At 37.4% G+C, this 20,034-nt stretch overlaps 1 protein-coding gene across 1 annotated transcript; it reads right to left on the minus strand.

Moving 5' to 3' along the window:
• Positions 1–1,661: 1,661 nt before the first annotated feature.
• Positions 1,662–19,796, minus strand: LOC149229612 (17.3 kDa class II heat shock protein-like). The gene is made up of 4 exons (XM_089378686.1): positions 19,616–19,796; positions 19,074–19,275; positions 2,217–2,238; positions 1,662–2,094 (listed from the first exon to the last, which is right to left on the minus strand). The coding sequence occupies exons 2-4, from the start codon at positions 19,256–19,258 to the stop codon at positions 1,840–1,842; spliced, it is 462 nt and encodes a 153-aa protein (XP_089234812.1). The 5' UTR covers positions 19,259–19,275; positions 19,616–19,796; the 3' UTR covers positions 1,662–1,839.
• Positions 19,797–20,034: the final 238 nt, after the last annotated feature.

Below are 20,034 nucleotides of genomic sequence, written 5' to 3' on the forward strand. Positions count from 1 at the left end.
CACCTCCTCCTATTTGCAAGAGAACTAAATTGCCAAAAGATTCAGATTTTTGGGGACTCACAGCTCACTATAAACTGAATAAACGATGTATATCATTGTTACTTGCACACACTCAGAGACATACTGGCTGATATCATTACTCTAAAGTCTCAATTTGATTCTTTTACGTGCTCACACATATACAAGGAAAGGAATGAGATTGATGATTGTCTTTCCAAAGCGGTCGCGCATCTAAACAGAGGACAATGGCAAATTCGGGGATTCAGGGAGGGCACATTCTATCGTTTCTTCCACCGACAGTGCATGGAGATGAACAAGCTCATCACTGAATGATCCTTTTGATCATTCTTTTTTTTGGATCTTCGGCTTTATGTATATAGTTTCACTGTTATTACGTGTTGTTTTTACTTTATGGGACTGAACTCAGTTTATCATGTTGTTTTTACTTTATGGGATTGAACTCAATTTATCTTGTTTTTTTGATGGACTATCAGGATTTCTATGAAGTTTGTTATTAGTGACATCAAAAATGTAATCTTGTATAAAGTTTTTAACTATAGTTTGAACTGCTCCTCAGTGAATGCATCTCATACATACAACATTATACAACATGTAATTTTCTTATTTATTAATGAAATAAGCCCTCCCATGGGAAAAAAATAAACTCTTCAAAATAATGTAAACTTTTTTCATTTTGGAAAAATTATAACCTATACACTATTTTTCCCCTCATTTATTTTATTTCAGTAGTATTGTTATTTTTTTAATAATTATAGACTATACTTTATATTTTTATTATTGTTTTTTTAATAATTAAATAGTCTGTACTCTTTTTTTATTGTTGTTTTTAGACCTTTTGGATAGCAGCACTACATAGTCTATACTCTTTTTTATTGTTTTTTAAAGACGTTTTGGATAGTAGCACTAATGCAGAAATGTTTCTTAACATCTTGGGTATTATCACTTAAGCAGATAGGAAATAGTTTTGCATGTGCGCCTACTCTACCGCATGCTCCTAACCAGTTCTTCCCCTCCTTCCTGCCCCCATAACAAACAGAGCCTGACCAGTCCTTCCCCTCCTTCCTGCCCCAATAACGAACAGAGCTGCAGGAAGGGCAAGTGCTTCTGTGCGATCATTTACTGATTCCTCTTCAACATAGATTACAAGTGATCGAGCTGCCTTTTGCCTCTGCTGTCGGCTGGGAATTTGGCACGTTAACAGATTAAGCTACAAACAGCAGGGACAGAACAAGACATAGGCAAGGCGGAACCCCGGTACAATCTTATTCTTCAAAATATTACTGGAGATCTCATACCAGAGGGTTTAGATTTGAATTCCAAATTTGTTTTCAACATATTACTGGAGAACTCATACCAGAGGGTTTATATTTAAATTCCAGTGCAAAATGAGGACAAATTAAGCCATGTGAAACGTACACTAAAAGGTTTAAACTACAGAACTTATATTTATTTGACGAAGAAAGCACAAACCGAACAACTACACTCCTTGGGCAAGGTCCAGTAAAGGCCTTTAAATAAGGCATGGAGAACACAAATCGAGCCCTTAACCTTAAACCCACGGGCAAGATTCAGTAAAAGCCTTCAAATACAGAAATTATACTTAGATGCAGAGCTCTGTTGTCCCATTAACAGAAAACAACATATCGCAGAAATTCCAAAAATCTTTATTCTTGCGCCCCAGGTTGGATACATAGAATGCAGAGCATTACACATTTCTCCAGCCTAGAACAAAAACGTGCAAAATCTAGCTAAGGCACAGGCAACAAAACCTTACAAAATTCACCAAAGATTTCAATCTGTGCATGCAGAGCAGATGATTTATCCGATTTTGACTTCAATCGTCTTAGGTTTCTTCGGCTCCGGCGGGGGAAGCTTGGGAACGGTGACGGTCAGCACTCCATCCTGACACACGGCAGAGATGGCCTCCAGGTTGCAATCAGCAGGCAAGGTGAATTTCCTCATGAACTTTGCCACTCTGCGCTCCATGCGGATGTATTTAACTTCCCCTTCTTCTTCCTTGTTCCTCTTCCGCTCGCCACTGATGTTCAGAATGTTATCGCCTTCCACTTGAACCTTCGCAGGCACATCACCACACATTTCAACAAAACCCTAGCAGACGGCCAAAATAAAAGAAAGGAAAAAAAATAGAGGCAAAATCTGACGATCTTGAAGGAGATTTAAGCTTTATGAGGTACCTTGATGTCGTTGGATTTAAGACTAGCATTTGCACCAAATGTTGCAAAGGAAACGCCGTAAGGCATAAATTGAGGAGCAATGGCAACATAGGAATAGGAAAATCTAAATAAAATGCAGAAATGTGCATAAATTGAGGAGCAATAGTGACATAGGAATATACAAATCTAAATAAGATGCAGAAATGTGCATAAATTGAAGAGCAATGGCGACATAGGGATAGACAAATCTAAAAAAGATGCAGAAATGTAACAATCAACATCTGGGGACATTTGTCCCCACGTCGCACCTCCTTTAATAAAAGATCTGTCACGATGGTGCACATGCAAGCCTATACAACTTGTACCAAATTTCAGTTCAGGATTGCGTTGACAACAAAGAGCCACCTAGAAAAATTCTTTGTTTCTGTTTGAGTTAAAACTGTTTTCATGGCGTACACCCAGTTTGGATACGAGCTGTCCAGGAGAGCACGTTTCATTGTATTTTCCTTCATTTCCGGTATAACCAGAATCACCACTGGAATTCACATGGAAAAACAATTCAGTCTCTATGAACGCCATTAAATGCAATACACATATTAGATATAGGTGCAGAATCTCTATCATCTCATGTTGGCAGAAGCAGTAAAAATGATTTCAATTATTGAGAAGTAAATCAGTCATCTAATCCAATCTAGCACAAAATTAACACTCATGGCATCCATCAACATCATGGATTGGTTAAATTTGCAGGTATGGATCCTCCCATATTTTGCTATTTCAGTCATCTAATCCAATCTAGTACAAAATTAACACTCATGGCATCCATCAACATCACGGATTGGTTAAATTTGCAGGTATGGATCCTCCCATATTTTGCTATTTCTTGCTATTTTGTGACCCTTCACAGTTTAAAAAATTGATATTTTATGGACGTTGTAATAATAGCAGCCAATCAAATTTGAAATGAATTAATACAATCAAACAGAATATGTAGCCCACATTCTGTCCAAATACGATTTGCAGGTTCTGGATTCATAAACCAAAGAATTTTGCAGGTCCAAAGGAGGCTCTTTGAAAATGCTTCGATTGACTTTGTAAGAATGTTGATATTCATTTGTTATTGTATTAAAAATGGCTTATTCGAGCATGTGAATCCTCACTTTGGGGGTCATCATGTCTCTTACATATGCAAATGGCAACTGATCCCGAGGATCGAAGATTTCTAATTCATTGAATAACATGCAAGAAAATAGCTTTATTGGAAGGGTGTGCTTTCTCAATATCAGTGCAGTATCAGCCACATCTGTAATGCGAACAACAACACACAAAATCAAAAAATCAGTTACAGAGAGAACCAACCTCAAAACAAATCTCAGATGCTATCACACTAAAACTTCACCATAATTGAGCAAAGTTGAGTTCTCATACCACTGCTGTAGGAAGCTTTTCAGAGCTCCAAGGTAGCAAGCCATTGGCACAGTAATTGTCCATTTGATATCTCACAGCTACTTTGCTCCTCCACTTTCTCCATCTGACTATAAAAATGGCTTCCTCCATGGTATGAGTATCACAGGGAAACGATAAAGAATACCAAATATAAACAATTACCTGGGAAAAGCAATAAAGGCCTTGTGTGTTGGGGGCACTGAAGGAGAATTTTCAATATGTCAGCTACAAAATATATCCATCCCATGTTATTAATTTATATTTGCACACAAATTAGAAACTAATTAGAAGCATATGTTAACAATAACATAGACAAACTTTAATGTACATTTTTCTGAATTTAACAATAGTATTGGCTTATTAGATTCAGTTTGGAACAACTTAGCAAATGAAACTGAAAATTTTGGGAGTTTTATATGCCATTTATGCTTTTTATTTACCTTTGTTCTGCTTGTGCATTGCAAGTATTAGATCAAACTCTTTAAAGTCTGTAGGTGATATAGAAGTTATCTCTATTCCACGTTTCTTGGCTGCATTCTTCATCTTGGGATCTGCAGGATCGCCCTTCAAATAATTTCAACATATTAATACGTGATACCTATTTATTGCAGTATAATACAAAAAAATTTAAACTACCAATTCAATTAGCCTTGACCCATGATAAGCTGGAACCTACTTCATTGTAGTCAATAGTTGCAGCAGAGTCAATTTTGAATGCTGATGTCAATCCCCTTTTCTGCATAGCATCACGAAATACAGCCTCTGCAATGAGACTCCGACAAATGTTGCCTTCCAAGAACAAGAATAAAAAGAGATTATTTTCTTGGAGAGATTAGCAAATATTTTTTCAACTACTTAAGATATCTAAACTTGCAATGCTTTTATCATCCCCAATTGCAACAATAGGAGCCGATAACAAATCATTATCCTTGACAAATCAGATAATAATTTTTCCACAGCTAATAATCATTATCCTTCTTGACATTGAAATGCATCACGGCCCTGAAAAAGCAATCATGAGCATTGAGATATCAACGGTAACTGGTTACTAGAATTTCTGCTTTGTAAAGGAATGAAGTAATGCATCTAGAATTTCTGCTTTTAAAGGACTGAAGTAATGCATAACTCTACATGAAATATTTAGTTACCATGAATTGGTAATTATTCTACAAAGTTTTTATGAAGAAGTTTATAGTGGATACTATCTAACGTGATTGTTTTTTTTGTTCCATTTTCTACTGGTAAGTTGAACTCATGATTAAATATTAAAAAATGTGTATCATTATAAACTCAACAACTTATGTAAACATGAAGCAGGCTCACGTGTTTAAATAAAACTGAAATGCATCACTCAGCACTAAAAACAAAAAGATGGAAACCAAATCCTTGGCCCTGGATTCCACTAAAATGTTTCAGCTAGATTTAATGACTAGAGACACAAACATTGAGTGCAGAGAGCATAATGAGCCACACTCCTTGGTGACCAGCTCTGTTTTGACATGAAAATGACAACCAGAAACACACAAAAATAATCTAGAAAATACATACTATGGAGAGACCTTATGGAAGCAGTAAATTGACCATTGAACTTAGAAAGTTCAGGCAATTGGAAGTAGCAAACAAAGTGATCATGTCAAGAGTCGGACCCTTGTTTCAATGGCCCTCCGCACACGACAGCCTTTGATTTGATTTCTTCCTTAGAAGCAGAAGGCTTATTTGATAAAGGATAAGCCCTAGTCCATTAAGATTGATCATCAAAGCATCTACTTTCAGGGGTTGTATGATGGGGAAAATAGTTGAGACAAAGCCAAGGCCTTTCTGAGGTGAGATTTCCCTTCCCCTCTCTTCCACATCCAAGGCTAGGCCTTGATGTCATGCTCCAAGTTACCAGAAATAACTAGAAAAATACTAAATACATCAAATATAGAAAGGCAGTGTGTCTCAAAAGTATAATAATGATGAGACACATCTACATCTCTTTAGAAATAGGAAAATATCTCTTAATAACCAAAATATTGAAAAATCATACACAACTGTGTGAGAATGGCTATAATAATCTCTTGTATATAGTAATTAGGCCCTCCTTATTCATGAGGACCTAGTTCCCCATTAATGTACCATTTCTTTATCTTGTGTCATCATGGCAAAGTTGTACCCTAACTAACAACCTCAGCTGCCCCGCAGCTTCCACCCAATAAAGAGTTGGCATTTAGCCCCTAGACTCCATGTTAATTTCTCTAGCAATTTTACTCAGATCAGATCTGGTTTTATCGTAAAAAATGCCAGGATTTTGTCAACAGTTGGTCCTTAAACAACAATGAAAATATTTAATAGTATTTCTGTGCTCGATATAAATATTTAAGGCTGTTAAAAATATATTATCATAGAGTTATTGTCGGTATGACTATTACTTACCTTGATGGGACTTTGAGAATCTGAAAACGTGTAGAGAACCGCAAACTGAAAGCTCTTGGATAAACCAAAAATATGTCATAGATGGAATGGCAATGGGCATGATAAGCAGCGTGCCTATTGTGGCAATCAAAGCTATTCTACCTATGAGTTCCAAAATAAATCTAAGCATTGTTGTTTGATAAAGCTAACACCACTAATAGTCCCTGGGCAGCTCAATCGGCGGTGGATTTCCTATAAAGTCTTATGTAAAGTTTGTGGTCCAAAATACTTAATTAAATTTGTGGACAGTGTGTGGGAGCGTGCATATATTCACCTAAAAGTTCTAGTGGTAGTAGTCACAATTGACTCCATGTCATGCGAATTCAAACCTGTACTCGGCTTAGTTGTTGATTCCTTTATATATATATATATATATATATATATATATATATATATATATATATATATATATATATATATATATATATATATATATATATATATATATATATATATATATAAGCAGCTGCTAAAACACTCTGATGATGTATCAAGGATCTAACAATGATAGGACAAGGGATAGCCATGCGGGTCTCTGCGTTGCAGAAGAACTTCAATAGAATTTAGACAACGAGGCACATAAGAATAATGCACAGCCTTTAGTGTTTATGTCTTTTTGTATTTTTGACAGTTGGTTGTCGGTAACTAGCTTAACGGGTTGTAAAGTTGTTCAGTGATATCCACTAATTCTGTAAGCTTTACAATAGCAAGGTAAGGATGACAAAATCCCCTTACGAGCACCTTAAGCTAGTTTGAAACTCGTCAGAGAGATGGTTGTCCAATTATGGACAAACGATGATAAATATGTAGCCTATCGTAGTAATATCATTTTGTACAAAAGTAGCCAAATGAGCTATCTTAATTTTATTGCGGTTCCACAACGTTGGTTGTTACCCTGCATTAGAGCAGTTTAGCCTAATTGGTGGATTACATATATTTCTGTAGTAACCGTGTACTAAATCTCATCGGATGTTCAGGAAAACTGAACATCCTAAGTTTTAATAATCCTTAAATTAGAGGTATATATTGCAGTCATTTTTTTCATGTTTGAGCTGCACGGCTTTCAGCTCAAACTTAAATCTTTGATTATCAGGCACCCACCCTGCCTTGAGAGGTCACACCCATAGCATTAATAGGCTAAGGGGATATTGATTCACTAGTGAGGTTGGCGAAGTGTTAAGCTGTCCCCCAAGCTTTCTCACTGTTGGCTACCCGATCCATATGGCACCAAGGAATGAGGCTAGGTGCAGATCTCAAAGGATTTTAACAGAATAGTTATCCCTTAGACCCGACACCTCAGTCGGAGGATGCAGCCCCTCACATCATGTTTCTTCTTGAAACGCTCAAAAGGGTAGAAGAAAATTTCTATGTCCTAACCGGACGTTCACTGGTATTCAGGCATTACTAAAATTTGCTCTCTGCAATGATTGGGTGCATTTTATGACTGTAAAAATCTCGAGTGCCAGTTTATTATGATTTGTTCTAATAGAAACATAGATGAGAAATTGGGTCTGGGTTTTTAATAATATACAAGCTACAAAGAACCTAGCTCCTTTAGTTGAATTGAATAGAACTACAAAAATTTAGTTAGCTCAAGTCAGCCATGATATAGAGAATTATGCTTGGCTTCAGGCTTTGGATCTTTAGTGTACAATATACTATAAGCTTCTACAATTGGATGGCTGACAATAATGGTAGACGTTATGGAATCATTATTTCGAACAATGACTGATACCGAACTCACTCGTTGAATCATTGGATGGATGGTACTCACCAAGGCAAACAAAGAGAACTCCAAAAGGCTTGAAGGTTGCAGATGAATCAGACGCCATGGACCTTAATGCTTCTCTTCGTCCTCCTCATGCTCCTCTTCGTCCTCCTGGTCTCCTGCAAGTTCGGATTAAACCTCCAAACTTTTGGCCTGAAATGAGATGATAAGTTGTGCTAAAAATGGGTGAATGTCATACATTTGTTTTATAACTATAAATTCTGCTTCATCATTACAGAACCCACCCTTCAAATATTGGCATTTGCTTGTTGGAATATAGAGACATTCATGGAGTCGCAAGAGCAGAGCCAAAAGCCTCATGTCGCAATCTTCCCTGGGTTTGGGTCGGGCCATCACATCCCACTGCTCGAGCTTGCAAAGCGGCTGACTGTGTACCATGGCTTTTCTGTCACCTTCTTCACCGCCATATGGATGGACGGCTCTCCTCACCACACCCTACCATCTTCGTCAAGGGACATGATCCGCTTCATAGAGCACCATCTTCGTCAAGGGACATGATCCGCTTCATAGAGCTCCCTGATGTTCAGATCGAAGGGGATCATGCCGAGATGAACATTTTTGTACGCATGCCCTTACTATTGGAAAAAGCTAAAATATTAGTGCAAGATGCTCTCACATCCTTTTCGTTTACTGTCTGCGCTTTCATAATCAATTTTTACGGTACACCCATGTTGGATTTCGCCTCAAATGAACATGGAGAAAACTCAGGTGAACAACATGCCGAATTGAGTGGTAACTGCCTAATTAACGCAAGGTGGAAGCGACTTGGCTGTAGATAATCTCTCTGTTGCAATTCGGAATGGCTATAATTGGCTACAAACTGCCATTGCATTACCTCCACGCTTTTTCTCTGCTTTTGTCAAACACTAATAATTGTAACCCTTGCACTATCAGAGTTTTATAGAGTTTAACAGTTGCAATTGCAAAAGAGGTGAAAAAGGACAACAACTCTGAAATAAGACATACAGAGAGAAAAATGTCTGTTTCTGGAGATACAGGTAAAGAATTCCCGGAGGAAAAATTAACTGTTTCTGGAGATACAGGTAAAGAATTCCCGGAGGATTTGTTGAGTGAAATTTTTTCACGCTTACCTTTTCTGAGCATAAACAGGTTAAGGATTGTTTGTAAACGCTGGAATTATCTGCTCTCCAATCAAAACCAGGTATTCTGTGCCCCTGTTTTTTTAATAAAACGTGAATGCTACAATGGTGGGAGGGCTGCAGAGCTGTGGTGTGCGGAAAGAAATTCAGTTTTGTTCAAACTTCCGATGGAGTTTCAACCATTTCGTTTCAAGAACTTTAATCTTTTGCCTGGGATTCCTTCCAGTGATAATATCTTGGGTATGGCTGTTAAATCTGGGGTTTGCTGTGTTTGTGTCAGTCAAATCTTATGCTGTTACCATAATTGCACGGAGCATAATCTCTATATATGTAATCCTACTATTGGGAATATGAAAATGTTTCAGCTAGATTTAATGACTAGAGACACAAACATTGAGTGCAGAGAGCATAATGAGCCACACTCCTTGGTGACCAGCTCTGTTTTGACATGAAAATGACAACCAGAAACACACAAAAATAATCTAGAAAATACATACTATGGAGAGACCTTATGGAAGCAGTAAATTGACCATTGAACTTAGAAAGTTCAGGCAATTGGAAGTAGCAAACAAAGTGATCATGTCAAGAGTCGGACCCTTGTTTCAATGGCCCTCTGCACACGACAGCCTTTGATTTGATTTCTTCCTTAGAAGCAGAAGGCTTATTTGATAAAGGATAAGCCCTAGTCCATTAAGATTGATCATCAAAGCATCTACTTTCAGGGGTTGTATGATGGGGAAAATAGTTGAGACAAAGCCAAGGCCTTTCTGAGGTGAGATTTCCCTTCCCCTCTCTTCCACATCCAAGGCTAGGCCTTGATGTAATGCTCCAAGTTACCAGAAATAACTAGAAAAATACTAAATACATCAAATATAGAAAGGAAGTGTGGCTCAAAAGTATAATAATGATGAGACACATCTACATCTCTTTAGAAATAGGAAAATATCTCTTAATAACCAAAATATTGAAAAATCATACACAACTGTGTGAGAATGGCTATAATAATCTCTTGTATATAGTAATTAGGCCCTCCTTATTCATGAGGACCTAGTTCCCCATTAATGTACCATTTCTTTATCTTGTGTCATCATGGCAAAGTTGTACCCTAACTAACAACCTCAGCTGCCCCGCAGCTTCCACCCAATAAAGAGTTGGCATTTAGCCCCTAGACTCCATGTTAATTTCTCTAGCAATTTTACTCAGATCAGATCTGGTTTTATCGTAAAAAATGCCAGGATTTTGTCAACAGTTGGTCCTTAAACAACAATGAAAATATTTAATAGTATTTCTGTGCTCGATATAAATATTTAAGGCTGTTAAAAATATATTATCATAGAGTTATTGTCGGTATGACTATTACTTACCTTGATGGGACTTTAAGAATCTGAAAACGTGTAGAGAACCGCAAACTGAAAGCTCTTGGATAAACCAAAAATATGTCATAGATGGAATGGCAATGGGCATGATAAGCAGCGTGCCTATTGTGGCAATCAAAGCTATTCTACCTATGAGTTCCAAAATAAATCTAAGCATTGTTGTTTGATAAAGCTAACACCACTAATAGTCCCTGGGCAGCTCAATCGGCGGTGGATTTCCTATAAAGTCTTATGTAAAGTTTGTGGTCCAAAATACTTAATTAAATTTGTGGACAGTGTGTGGGAGCGTGCATATATTCACCTAAAAGTTCTAGTGGTAGTAGTCACAATTGACTCCATGTCATGCGAATTCAAACCTGTACTCGGCTTAGTTGTTGATTCCTTTATATATATATATATATATATATATATATATATATATATATATATATATATATATATATATATATATATATATATATATATATATATATATATATATATATATATATATATATATATAAGCAGCTGCTAAAACACTCTGATGATGTATCAAGGATCTAACAATGATAGGACAAGGGATAGCCATGCGGGTCTCTGCGTTGCAGAAGAACTTCAATAGAATTTAGACAACGAGGCACATAAGAATAATGCACAGCCTTTAGTGTTTATGTCTTTTTGTATTTTTGACAGTTGGTTGTCGGTAACTAGCTTAACGGGTTGTAAAGTTGTTCAGTGATATCCACTAATTCTGTAAGCTTTACAATAGCAAGGTAAGGATGACAAAATCCCCTTACGAGCACCTTAAGCTAGTTTGAAACTCGTCAGAGAGATGGTTGTCCAATTATGGACAAACGATGATAAATATGTAGCCTATCGTAGTAATATCATCTTGTACAAAAGTAGCCAAATGAGCTATCTTAATTTTATTGCGGTTCCACAACGTTGGTTGTTACCCTGCATTAGAGCAGTTTAGCCTAATTGGTGGATTACATATATTTCTGTAGTAACCGTGTACTAAATCTCATCGAATGTTCAGGAAAACTGAACATCCTAAGTTTTAATAATCCTTAAATTAGAGGTATATATTGCAGTCATTTTTTTCATGTTTGAGTTGCACGGCTTTCAGCTCAAACTTAAATCTTTGATTATCAGGCACCCACCCTGCCTTGAGAGGTCACACCCATAGCATTAATAGCCTAAGGGGATATTGATTCACTAGTGAGGTTGGCGAAGTGTTAAGCTGTCCCCCAAGCTTTCTCACTGTTGGCTACCCGATCCATATGGCACCAAGGAATGAGGCTAGGTGCAGATCTCAAAGGATTTTAACAGAATAGTTATCCCTTAGACCCGACACCTCAGTCGGAGGATGCAGCCCCTCACATCATGTTTCTTCTTGAAACGCTCAAAAGGGTAGAAGAAAATTTCTATGTCCTAACCGGACGTTCGCTGGTATTCAGGCATTACTAAAATTTGCTCTCTGCAATCATTGGGTGCATTTTATGACTGTAAAAATCTCGAGTGCCAGTTTATTATGATTTGTTCTAATAGAAACATAGATGAGAAATTGGGTCTGGGTTTTTAATAATATACAAGCTACAAAGAACCTAGCTCCTTTAGTTGAATTGAATAGAACTACAAAAATTTAGTTAGCTCAAGTCAGGCATGATATAGAGAATTATGCTTGGCTTCAGGCTTTGGATCTTTAGTGTACAATATACTATAAGCTTCTACAATTGGATGGCTGACAATAATGGTAGACGTTATGGAATCATTATTTCGAACAATGACCGATACCGAACTCACTCGTTGAATCATTGGATGGATGGTACTCACCAAGGCAAACAAAGAGAACTCCAAAAGGCTTGAAGGTTGCAGATGAATCAGACGCCATGGACCTCAATGCTTCTCTTCATCCTCCTCATGCTCCTCTTCGTCCTCCTGGTCTCCTGCAAGTTCGGATTAAACCTCCAAACTTTTGGCCTGAAATGAGATGATAAGTTGTGCTAAAAATGGGTGAATGTCATACATTTGTTTTATAACTATAAATTCTGCTTCATCATTACAGAACCCACCCTTCAAATATTGGCATTTGCTTGTTGGAATATAGAGACATTCATGGAGTCGCAAGAGCAGAGCCAAAAGCCTCATGTCGCAATCTTCCCTGGGTTTGGGTCGGGCCATCACATCCCACTGCTCGAGCTTGCAAAGCGGCTGACTGTGTACCATGGCTTTTCTGTCACCTTCTTCACCGCCATATGGATGGACGGCTCTCCTCACCACACCCTACCATCTTCGTCAAGGGACATGATCCGCTTCATAGAGCACCATCTTCGTCAAGGGACATGATCCGCTTCATAGAGCTCCCTGATGTTCAGATCGAAGGGGATCATGCCGAGATGAACATTTTTGTACGCATGCCCTTACTATTGGAAAAAGCTAAAATATTAGTGCAAGATGCTCTCACATCCTTTTCGTTTACTGTCTGCGCTTTCATAATCAATTTTTACGGTACACCCATGTTGGATTTCGCCTCAAATGAACATGGAGAAAACTCAGGTGAACAACATGCCGAATTGAGTGGTAACTGCCTAATTAACGCAAGGTGGAAGCGACTTGGCTGTAGATAATCTCTCTGTTGCAATTCGGAATGGCTATAATTGGCTACAAACTGCCATTGCATTACCTCCACGCTTTTTCTCTGCTTTTGTCAAACACTAATAATTGTAACCCTTGCACTATCAGAGTTTTATAGAGTTTAACAGTTGCAATTGCAAAAGAGGTGAAAAAGGACAACAACTCTGAAATAAGACATACAGAGAGAAAAATGTCTGTTTCTGGAGATACAGGTAAAGAATTCCCGGAGGAAAAATTAACTGTTTCTGGAGATACAGGTAAAGAATTCCCGGAGGATTTGTTGAGTGAAATTTTTTCACGCTTACCTTTTCTGAGCATAAACAGGTTAAGGATTGTTTGTAAACGCTGGAATTATCTGCTCTCCAATCAAAACCAGGTATTCTGTGCCCCTGTTTTTTTAATAAAACGTGAATGCTACAATGGTGGGAGGGCTGCAGAGCTGTGGTGTGCGGAAAGAAATTCAGTTTTGTTCAAACTTCCGATGGAGTTTCAACCATTTCGTTTCAAGAACTTTAATCTTTTGCCTGGGATTCCTTCCAGTGATAATATCTTGGGTATGGCTGTTAAATCTGGGGTTTGCTGTGTTTGTGTCAGTCAAATCTTATGCTGTTACCATAATTGCACGGAGCATAATCTCTATATATGTAATCCTACTATTGGGAATATGAAGAAACTTCTAAGGCCTTCACCTTGGATCTCTCACCTCAGATTGCTGTCCTCTCTCATCCATCCACAGACGGTTTCTTTTTTCATTGCGGTGGGAATTCAACGATCGAAATCATCTTACATGGAGTGCTGATGATCGCTTGGCCTCTCTTTGCTGAACAGAGAATGAATGGCTGAAAATGAATGGCTTCCTTCTAGTGAAGGAGATGAAGGTGGGCATTGAAGCTTAGAAGGGCGCAGATGCATTGGTGAAGAGAGAGGAAGCGAAAAGAGCGGCGAGGGAATTAATGGAAGAAGAGGGGGAATGGAAATGAAGAAGGGATGGCAGAATTGATGGGAAGGCCCATCATTGAGTGACAATTGTCATTGATGACATTCCAATAAACTGAACCGTTTACAACATTTTTCACCGATGATCTCATGGCTGGAGTTTATTCCATCGTCTAACAATCGATCTAAGGGCTCATAACGAGACACCGCGGCATGGAGGAGAGTTCCTTTCAGAGGGAACGTCTTATAGCGTAATTAAATAAACATATAAATTAACTTAAAAAATGATTCACCATTTTATAATATTACACATAGAAATAAGATAAATGCTTAAAGTTTTATGCTTTCTCTATTAATTGGAATTGCGCTCATTGAAATGTTAAATATAGGTGAGTCAAAGATACTCTATATGCTTTACCAATAAATATTACAACTCAAACCTTATTTAAACATGCAAATCTGATTAACTGAGTTGACAGTGCACATTTGAACATGAAACTGAAGTGAAAGTGTCACAGGAATGCAAATCTGAATATGAAAACTGACTTCGGAGTGTCACATTGTCTAAGCAAGAAAACCGGAGTATGAAAATGAAGAGAAGTGTAAAAATATATACCCTATAAAGCTATAAAGAATATGAAACTGAAGAGAAGTGTAAAAATATATACCTTATAACGCTATAAAGAATATGAAACTGAAGAGAAGTGTAAAAATATATACCTTATAACGCTATAAAGAATATGAAACTGGAGTGAAGTTGAAAATTTGAATATAAAAATGTCAGTTTGGTGTAGTTTAATTGGCAATGTCTGTAAAAATGAAACCAAACGAATTAGAAATCTTGAATTCAAATCTTAATCTATGAAAATAAGACTTAAGATATATATAATGGGAGAAGCTCTAATGGATGCTATGTATGAAGAATTATTGTGACAGTCTGTAAATGTCACAGGAGAAACTGTGAGCATGGTGAGCCACTTCCGTTGACATAAATTTCATGTCAAATAAAAAAATTTATAACATGTGGGGGCTTTGTTGTGAGAAAAACTCACATCACCATTTTCTTTCGGCAAACGAAGAATACAGAACATACTTTTTTTTCTTTTTCTTTTTGTGCTTATTAATTAATTGTAAGCTAGTGTGCTTCTTACTGCATTCTAGGATTTTGGTTTGATTAAACCAACTTCCAAACTTTCCATTAAAATAGTAACAAAGATTTGCCTTTTGGTTAAGTATCCATGTGTATTGTCTTCGAGGTCCCTTGAGATGAAGTAAAGTCATAAAAAGGTGGCAGATGCGTGATGAACTCTTTCTGTTTGGTTCCCTTGCCATTTTTTCCCTGTGGGTAGCGTATCTTTGGATTTTTTTTTTCAACTTTAGTGTTGGACCTCCATGCTTTTTTGTTTTATGATATTCTTCCAACCTTAGCCAGAGGAAGCGATCCTTTGAAAGTTCGTCAGCCCGGGAATAAAGAACTTTTGCCTACACATTTCTTGAAGAAGATGAATCCAATCCAACTATAATTACATATCTCCAACAAAAATAACAATACTGTCCTGTCATTTGACATTCTGCAACAGTACTTGATCAGGGTGCAGTGCAGGTAACTATGGATGATGCACTTTATTACATTTAGATAGACAAAGCTGCAACGAAGCACAAGGAATTTGGCTTTCCTTAATTTTATTATGTTAAGTTTCATTGTGACAAAGCTCGAAGAAATTGGGTAGATGAACCAGTTTTTTTTGTAATTCATGTTTGTATAACCAGATGGGTCGAAAAAATTGGCCATGGAAAAAGAAGCAGGAGGAAAGGGAAGAAGAGAAGCCTAATGTTACCTGCTCGTTTGGTCAGACTCATGAGGTGGGGCATTAATTTCTTATATATTAGAACTCATTTTATATAGATTTAATGCTTTGAAATGATTTTTGATGTTCTATATTATTGGTGTAGCAGGAAGTGCACTTGGAGGAAGAATTGGCAACAGAAAGCAAAGAAGATATGGTGAAGCAGCGTGAAAAACTTTTGGAAGAGGCAGTTTCAGGTAACAATCTTCTACCCATTTACAGGCAGGGTTAGGATACACCTCAGGATTGTTTATATCTTCAATTTCACTATGCGATCAGTGAGCTGAAGAAGCAAGCACGTTCCAGAGATTGTGTCAAAATGGTTTAGTCAATATCAAATTGGTTGACCTGGTTGTGTAACTTCTTCGATTGAGATTCATTCTAGGTGATGATTTGTGGTTGTTTACTTGTGAGCTGAATATATATGTTTTCTGAGTTTTCTTCTCCACAATGTGTAACGTGTTTCTGTCAGTGAGTATGTGCGAGTGTTTTTGAATATGATGGCAAAGTTTGATGCCTCGAAAAATAGATTATAGACCTTGTATATCTTCTCCTTGACCCAGTAGTTTGTCACCTAGCTGTCAGAATTGCTTCTTAGAAAGAGTCTCACTTACCAACACAAATGCTTCGCCTAGTTGTGAAATTTCTTTGATTCTCCATGTTAAATTTAAGAGAGTGCTTAAGATGAGAATAGAGAGTATCAAATAAAAATAGATAGTGCTTAAGATGAGAATAGAGAGTATTATAAAATTTTATTTCTCAGCAATCCACTTTCTCATTTTTCTAAAAACGCTTTTTTATCTTTGATAATAGGTAGAGTGTTCATCTTAAACATGGTAGGTTTTATTCTACTTTACACAATTTAACTTAGTTAAAACCATAAACCATATAAATCTAAAAGTTTAATTAACTTTTTCTTTTCTGTGAATAAATATATGAATAATATTGAATATTACAATTAGATAAATCATATATAATATCTTTAAATAAATTCACCTGTTATAGATAAATCATATAGGTTGGTTTTGAATAATTTCATATGCTTTTTTTTTCCAATTGAATCGATTCTACTTTCTTTTATATATATGAGGGCAGGCAAAAGAAATAATAGAGAAAACATAAGATATTGCTAACCAAATATGTTGGACAAATGCCTTTGACAAATGCCTTACTCTGGTATGGGTTGTATGTAGGTAAGTTGGGTCGACCATATTATTATTTTGTTATTTAAATATTTAAAGTTTTTAGTTAGAATTTGGTTAAAAAAAAAAAAAATTGTTAAATTTTGATATTTATTTTTTAATATGAGTTTTTGATAGTATATATAAATCCAGTATTTTGAAAAATTTTAAGTACTTAGATTATAAAAATTTCACAATTTAAAATATAATTTCAATAAATCTCTATTAAATTTTAAACAAATTAGACTATAGAGAAAACCTTATATAACAGATGAAGTATATTTATCACTACCAACATTACGAGCACTATCTAATGCATATAAAAATATACAGGTAAGCCGAACCTATTTCTCTAAAACCCCTTTGCATCACATGAATAAATAATAATTAAGAATTTGTGGGTTTCAATTGCTTATTTCCACATAACCTTCAATTACTTCACATGGCACTAAGTTCCAATTATCCTGTGGTGTATTTTATGAGCCCCAGATTGTTTGGATCATACTCAATTTCATGCATCCAGTGGCGTTCTATTGTAGATTACCCCACCCAGTGAAAAAACAATCCTTGAAATTTGATAATACATTCTTTTCTTTTTGTTTTCGAGGTAGGATGGGAAACTGCTCAAGCTGAAGCGGCAACTTCAAAGCGTGAGCTGGAGGTCGCAATTGCAGAGAAGGTTGAACTGAAAAGACCCTTGAATGAATGCCAGATAGAACTTCAATTGGGCAGGGAAGAGATCGATAAGGTGAAATCGGAAAAGAATCTTCTCTTCACATCATACCAAGACGTCCTCCACTCCAAAAGGAGATCCCAAGATGAATTACGCACCATGGAGATGAAACTGGAGATTGCAGAAAAGGAAAAGTCTCGTTTGAAGTATGAACTTCACTTGATTAACAAGGAAATTGAAATCCGGAGCGAAGAGAGGGAGCACTCCATGAAAGCTGCAGAGGTTTCCCACATGCAATACCTGGAGAATGTCAGAAAGATTGCTCAGCTCCAATCAGAATGCCAGAGGCTGAGAGGATTAGTGGGCAAGAAGGGCAAGAATATATCCCAGCCAAGCAGATCATCATTAACCAAGCCGTGTCCAGCCTCACCTGATTCAAGCAAAAACCTGTTGGACCATGACCTCCTCCAGCTCTCTGCATCAAAATTACCCACCTTGAAATCTCCCCGCCGTTCCCATTCTCGCCATTCAGTAGATAATGCCAGCAGCGTGGCATCTACTGTACATATGGATGAGAATAACGAAGATGAAATGAACTGTGCTGAATCGTGGGCATCTGCCCTCTTGGCAGAGCTCGATGACTTCAAGAAGGCCGGAAAAAATGAGCAGAGCTCTGCCAATTTTGCCATCCTTGGCGAGATAGTTCAAATCATCCATCCTGGAGCTTCCAGTTTGAACCTTGAAATGGGAAAACTTGTTCAGGCCAAAGAGGAAATCACCCAGCATCGATTTCAGGACAATGCCACTGCTAACATATCTGAATATATTATAAATTGAAAAACAAATTCATATCTTCACCTCCATTCACAATGGGCTACACAGAATTTATCTCTAACGACTCTTCTGCCCTCCATACAGCCACAAAATACAAAATAAAATCGCGAAATAAAATCGCGAGGGCAAAACAAGCATGCCTTCAGAATATGTAACTGCAACACATTGATACGGATAAAAATCGCGTCAAAACCAAACAAGCAAGAACCGCCCCAAAAAAAAACATTATCTCTACGGTTAAAGCCCTTACAATCTTGCACAGTGACACGGTGAATAAAAATGGTTGAATGATGAGGGCTCTATCCACAGCCAACCATCTTCTATGCATCTAGCGTCTCCCAAAAGAAAATCCGAGGTAGTAGAACAATTTAGCCAGACCATTGGCAACCTCTGTTACAGGAGTTGAATGGATGTCTTCCTATAATTTTCCTTGCATATTCCGATACAGAGTGAGCCAGAGAGACGAAACATCGTGGAATGTTGAACGACCCAGTAACAAGCGTCACGGCTGGCATGGTTCAATTCAGATCAACGGTTAACGATTACCTAATCGTCTAACAACAAAATCGAATGGCACACATTTTTACACGTAAGCAGTTTGGGTAGTTCATTTCATAAGGGAACGCCTTACGGCGTAACCAGGCATGTCGACTATAAAGACGTAAGAGTGAGGGTATTCTTTCACATCCACAGGAGTCGAAGCCGTAGCCTCGCTGTCACGCACATAAGAATGAGTCGGGGCATGGAGGAGCCTCTCCATCTCGTCCGGTAAGCTCAGCAGCACGGTGCTCACTAAAGGATCCATTGCCATCTCTCAAATGTCTTCCCCTGCAGAGAAAATACACTTATTTGCCCCAAATAATCTTTGATGTCCAACATTCAAATTTTGAATAAAGTTGAGGAAAGAGAAAACAAAAGAAACGCAGTTGTCTATAACGCGATTTTTTGAAAGCTTTTTCGGGGGTTTTTGCAGTCGAAATCCGCCAGGAATTTATTGGAATCGCAATTTTGATAGTTAGTTTCTGCACAATGATCCAAATATGCAATTAAAAAACGATTTTAACTGCAACAAGATTTAACCTCAATTTCTTCCGTCGGATTCCGGTCATCGGAATCTCCAAAAATTCGCATTATAAACAACTCCCAAAAAAACAGCTCGATTGCTTACCGGCATTTTAAACAATAGTAGTACTGCGAATTGAAGAATGGCGAATTGATTGCGAAGTAATGCGAAACGCTCTTCAGCACTCGATGCGGAATACTCGGAAGCAAAGGTAATACATAGAGGGTTTTGCTCCATTCTGGAAGCGTCCAGGATTCTCTAGCCGCTTCTGGAGAATTCAGGTTCGCAATGTGTTTTCCTCTGCTCTTTTTGAACTCTCGCCGGAGAAGTGACGTGGCAATTTGGTAACAATCTTCGACAGCTATGTGTTTCGGGAGTTAATTAATGCAATTTGAACTGTTTTCCTAGGTAGTCAATCCATTTAAATAATCACCCTCCATGATCAGTGAAACCCGTTTTAAAAATTGTGTACCATATCGGTTATATGTTTTAGAGTTTTAGGCATGCTTTTGAGGGGTGAAAAA

The sequence above is a fragment of the Pinus tabuliformis genome, chromosome J, assembly GCF_031772625.1.
Source record: "Pinus tabuliformis cultivar Carrire ecotype Pingquan chromosome J, CPIR1, whole genome shotgun sequence".
Taxonomy (NCBI): Eukaryota; Viridiplantae; Streptophyta; class Pinopsida; order Pinales; family Pinaceae; genus Pinus; species Pinus tabuliformis.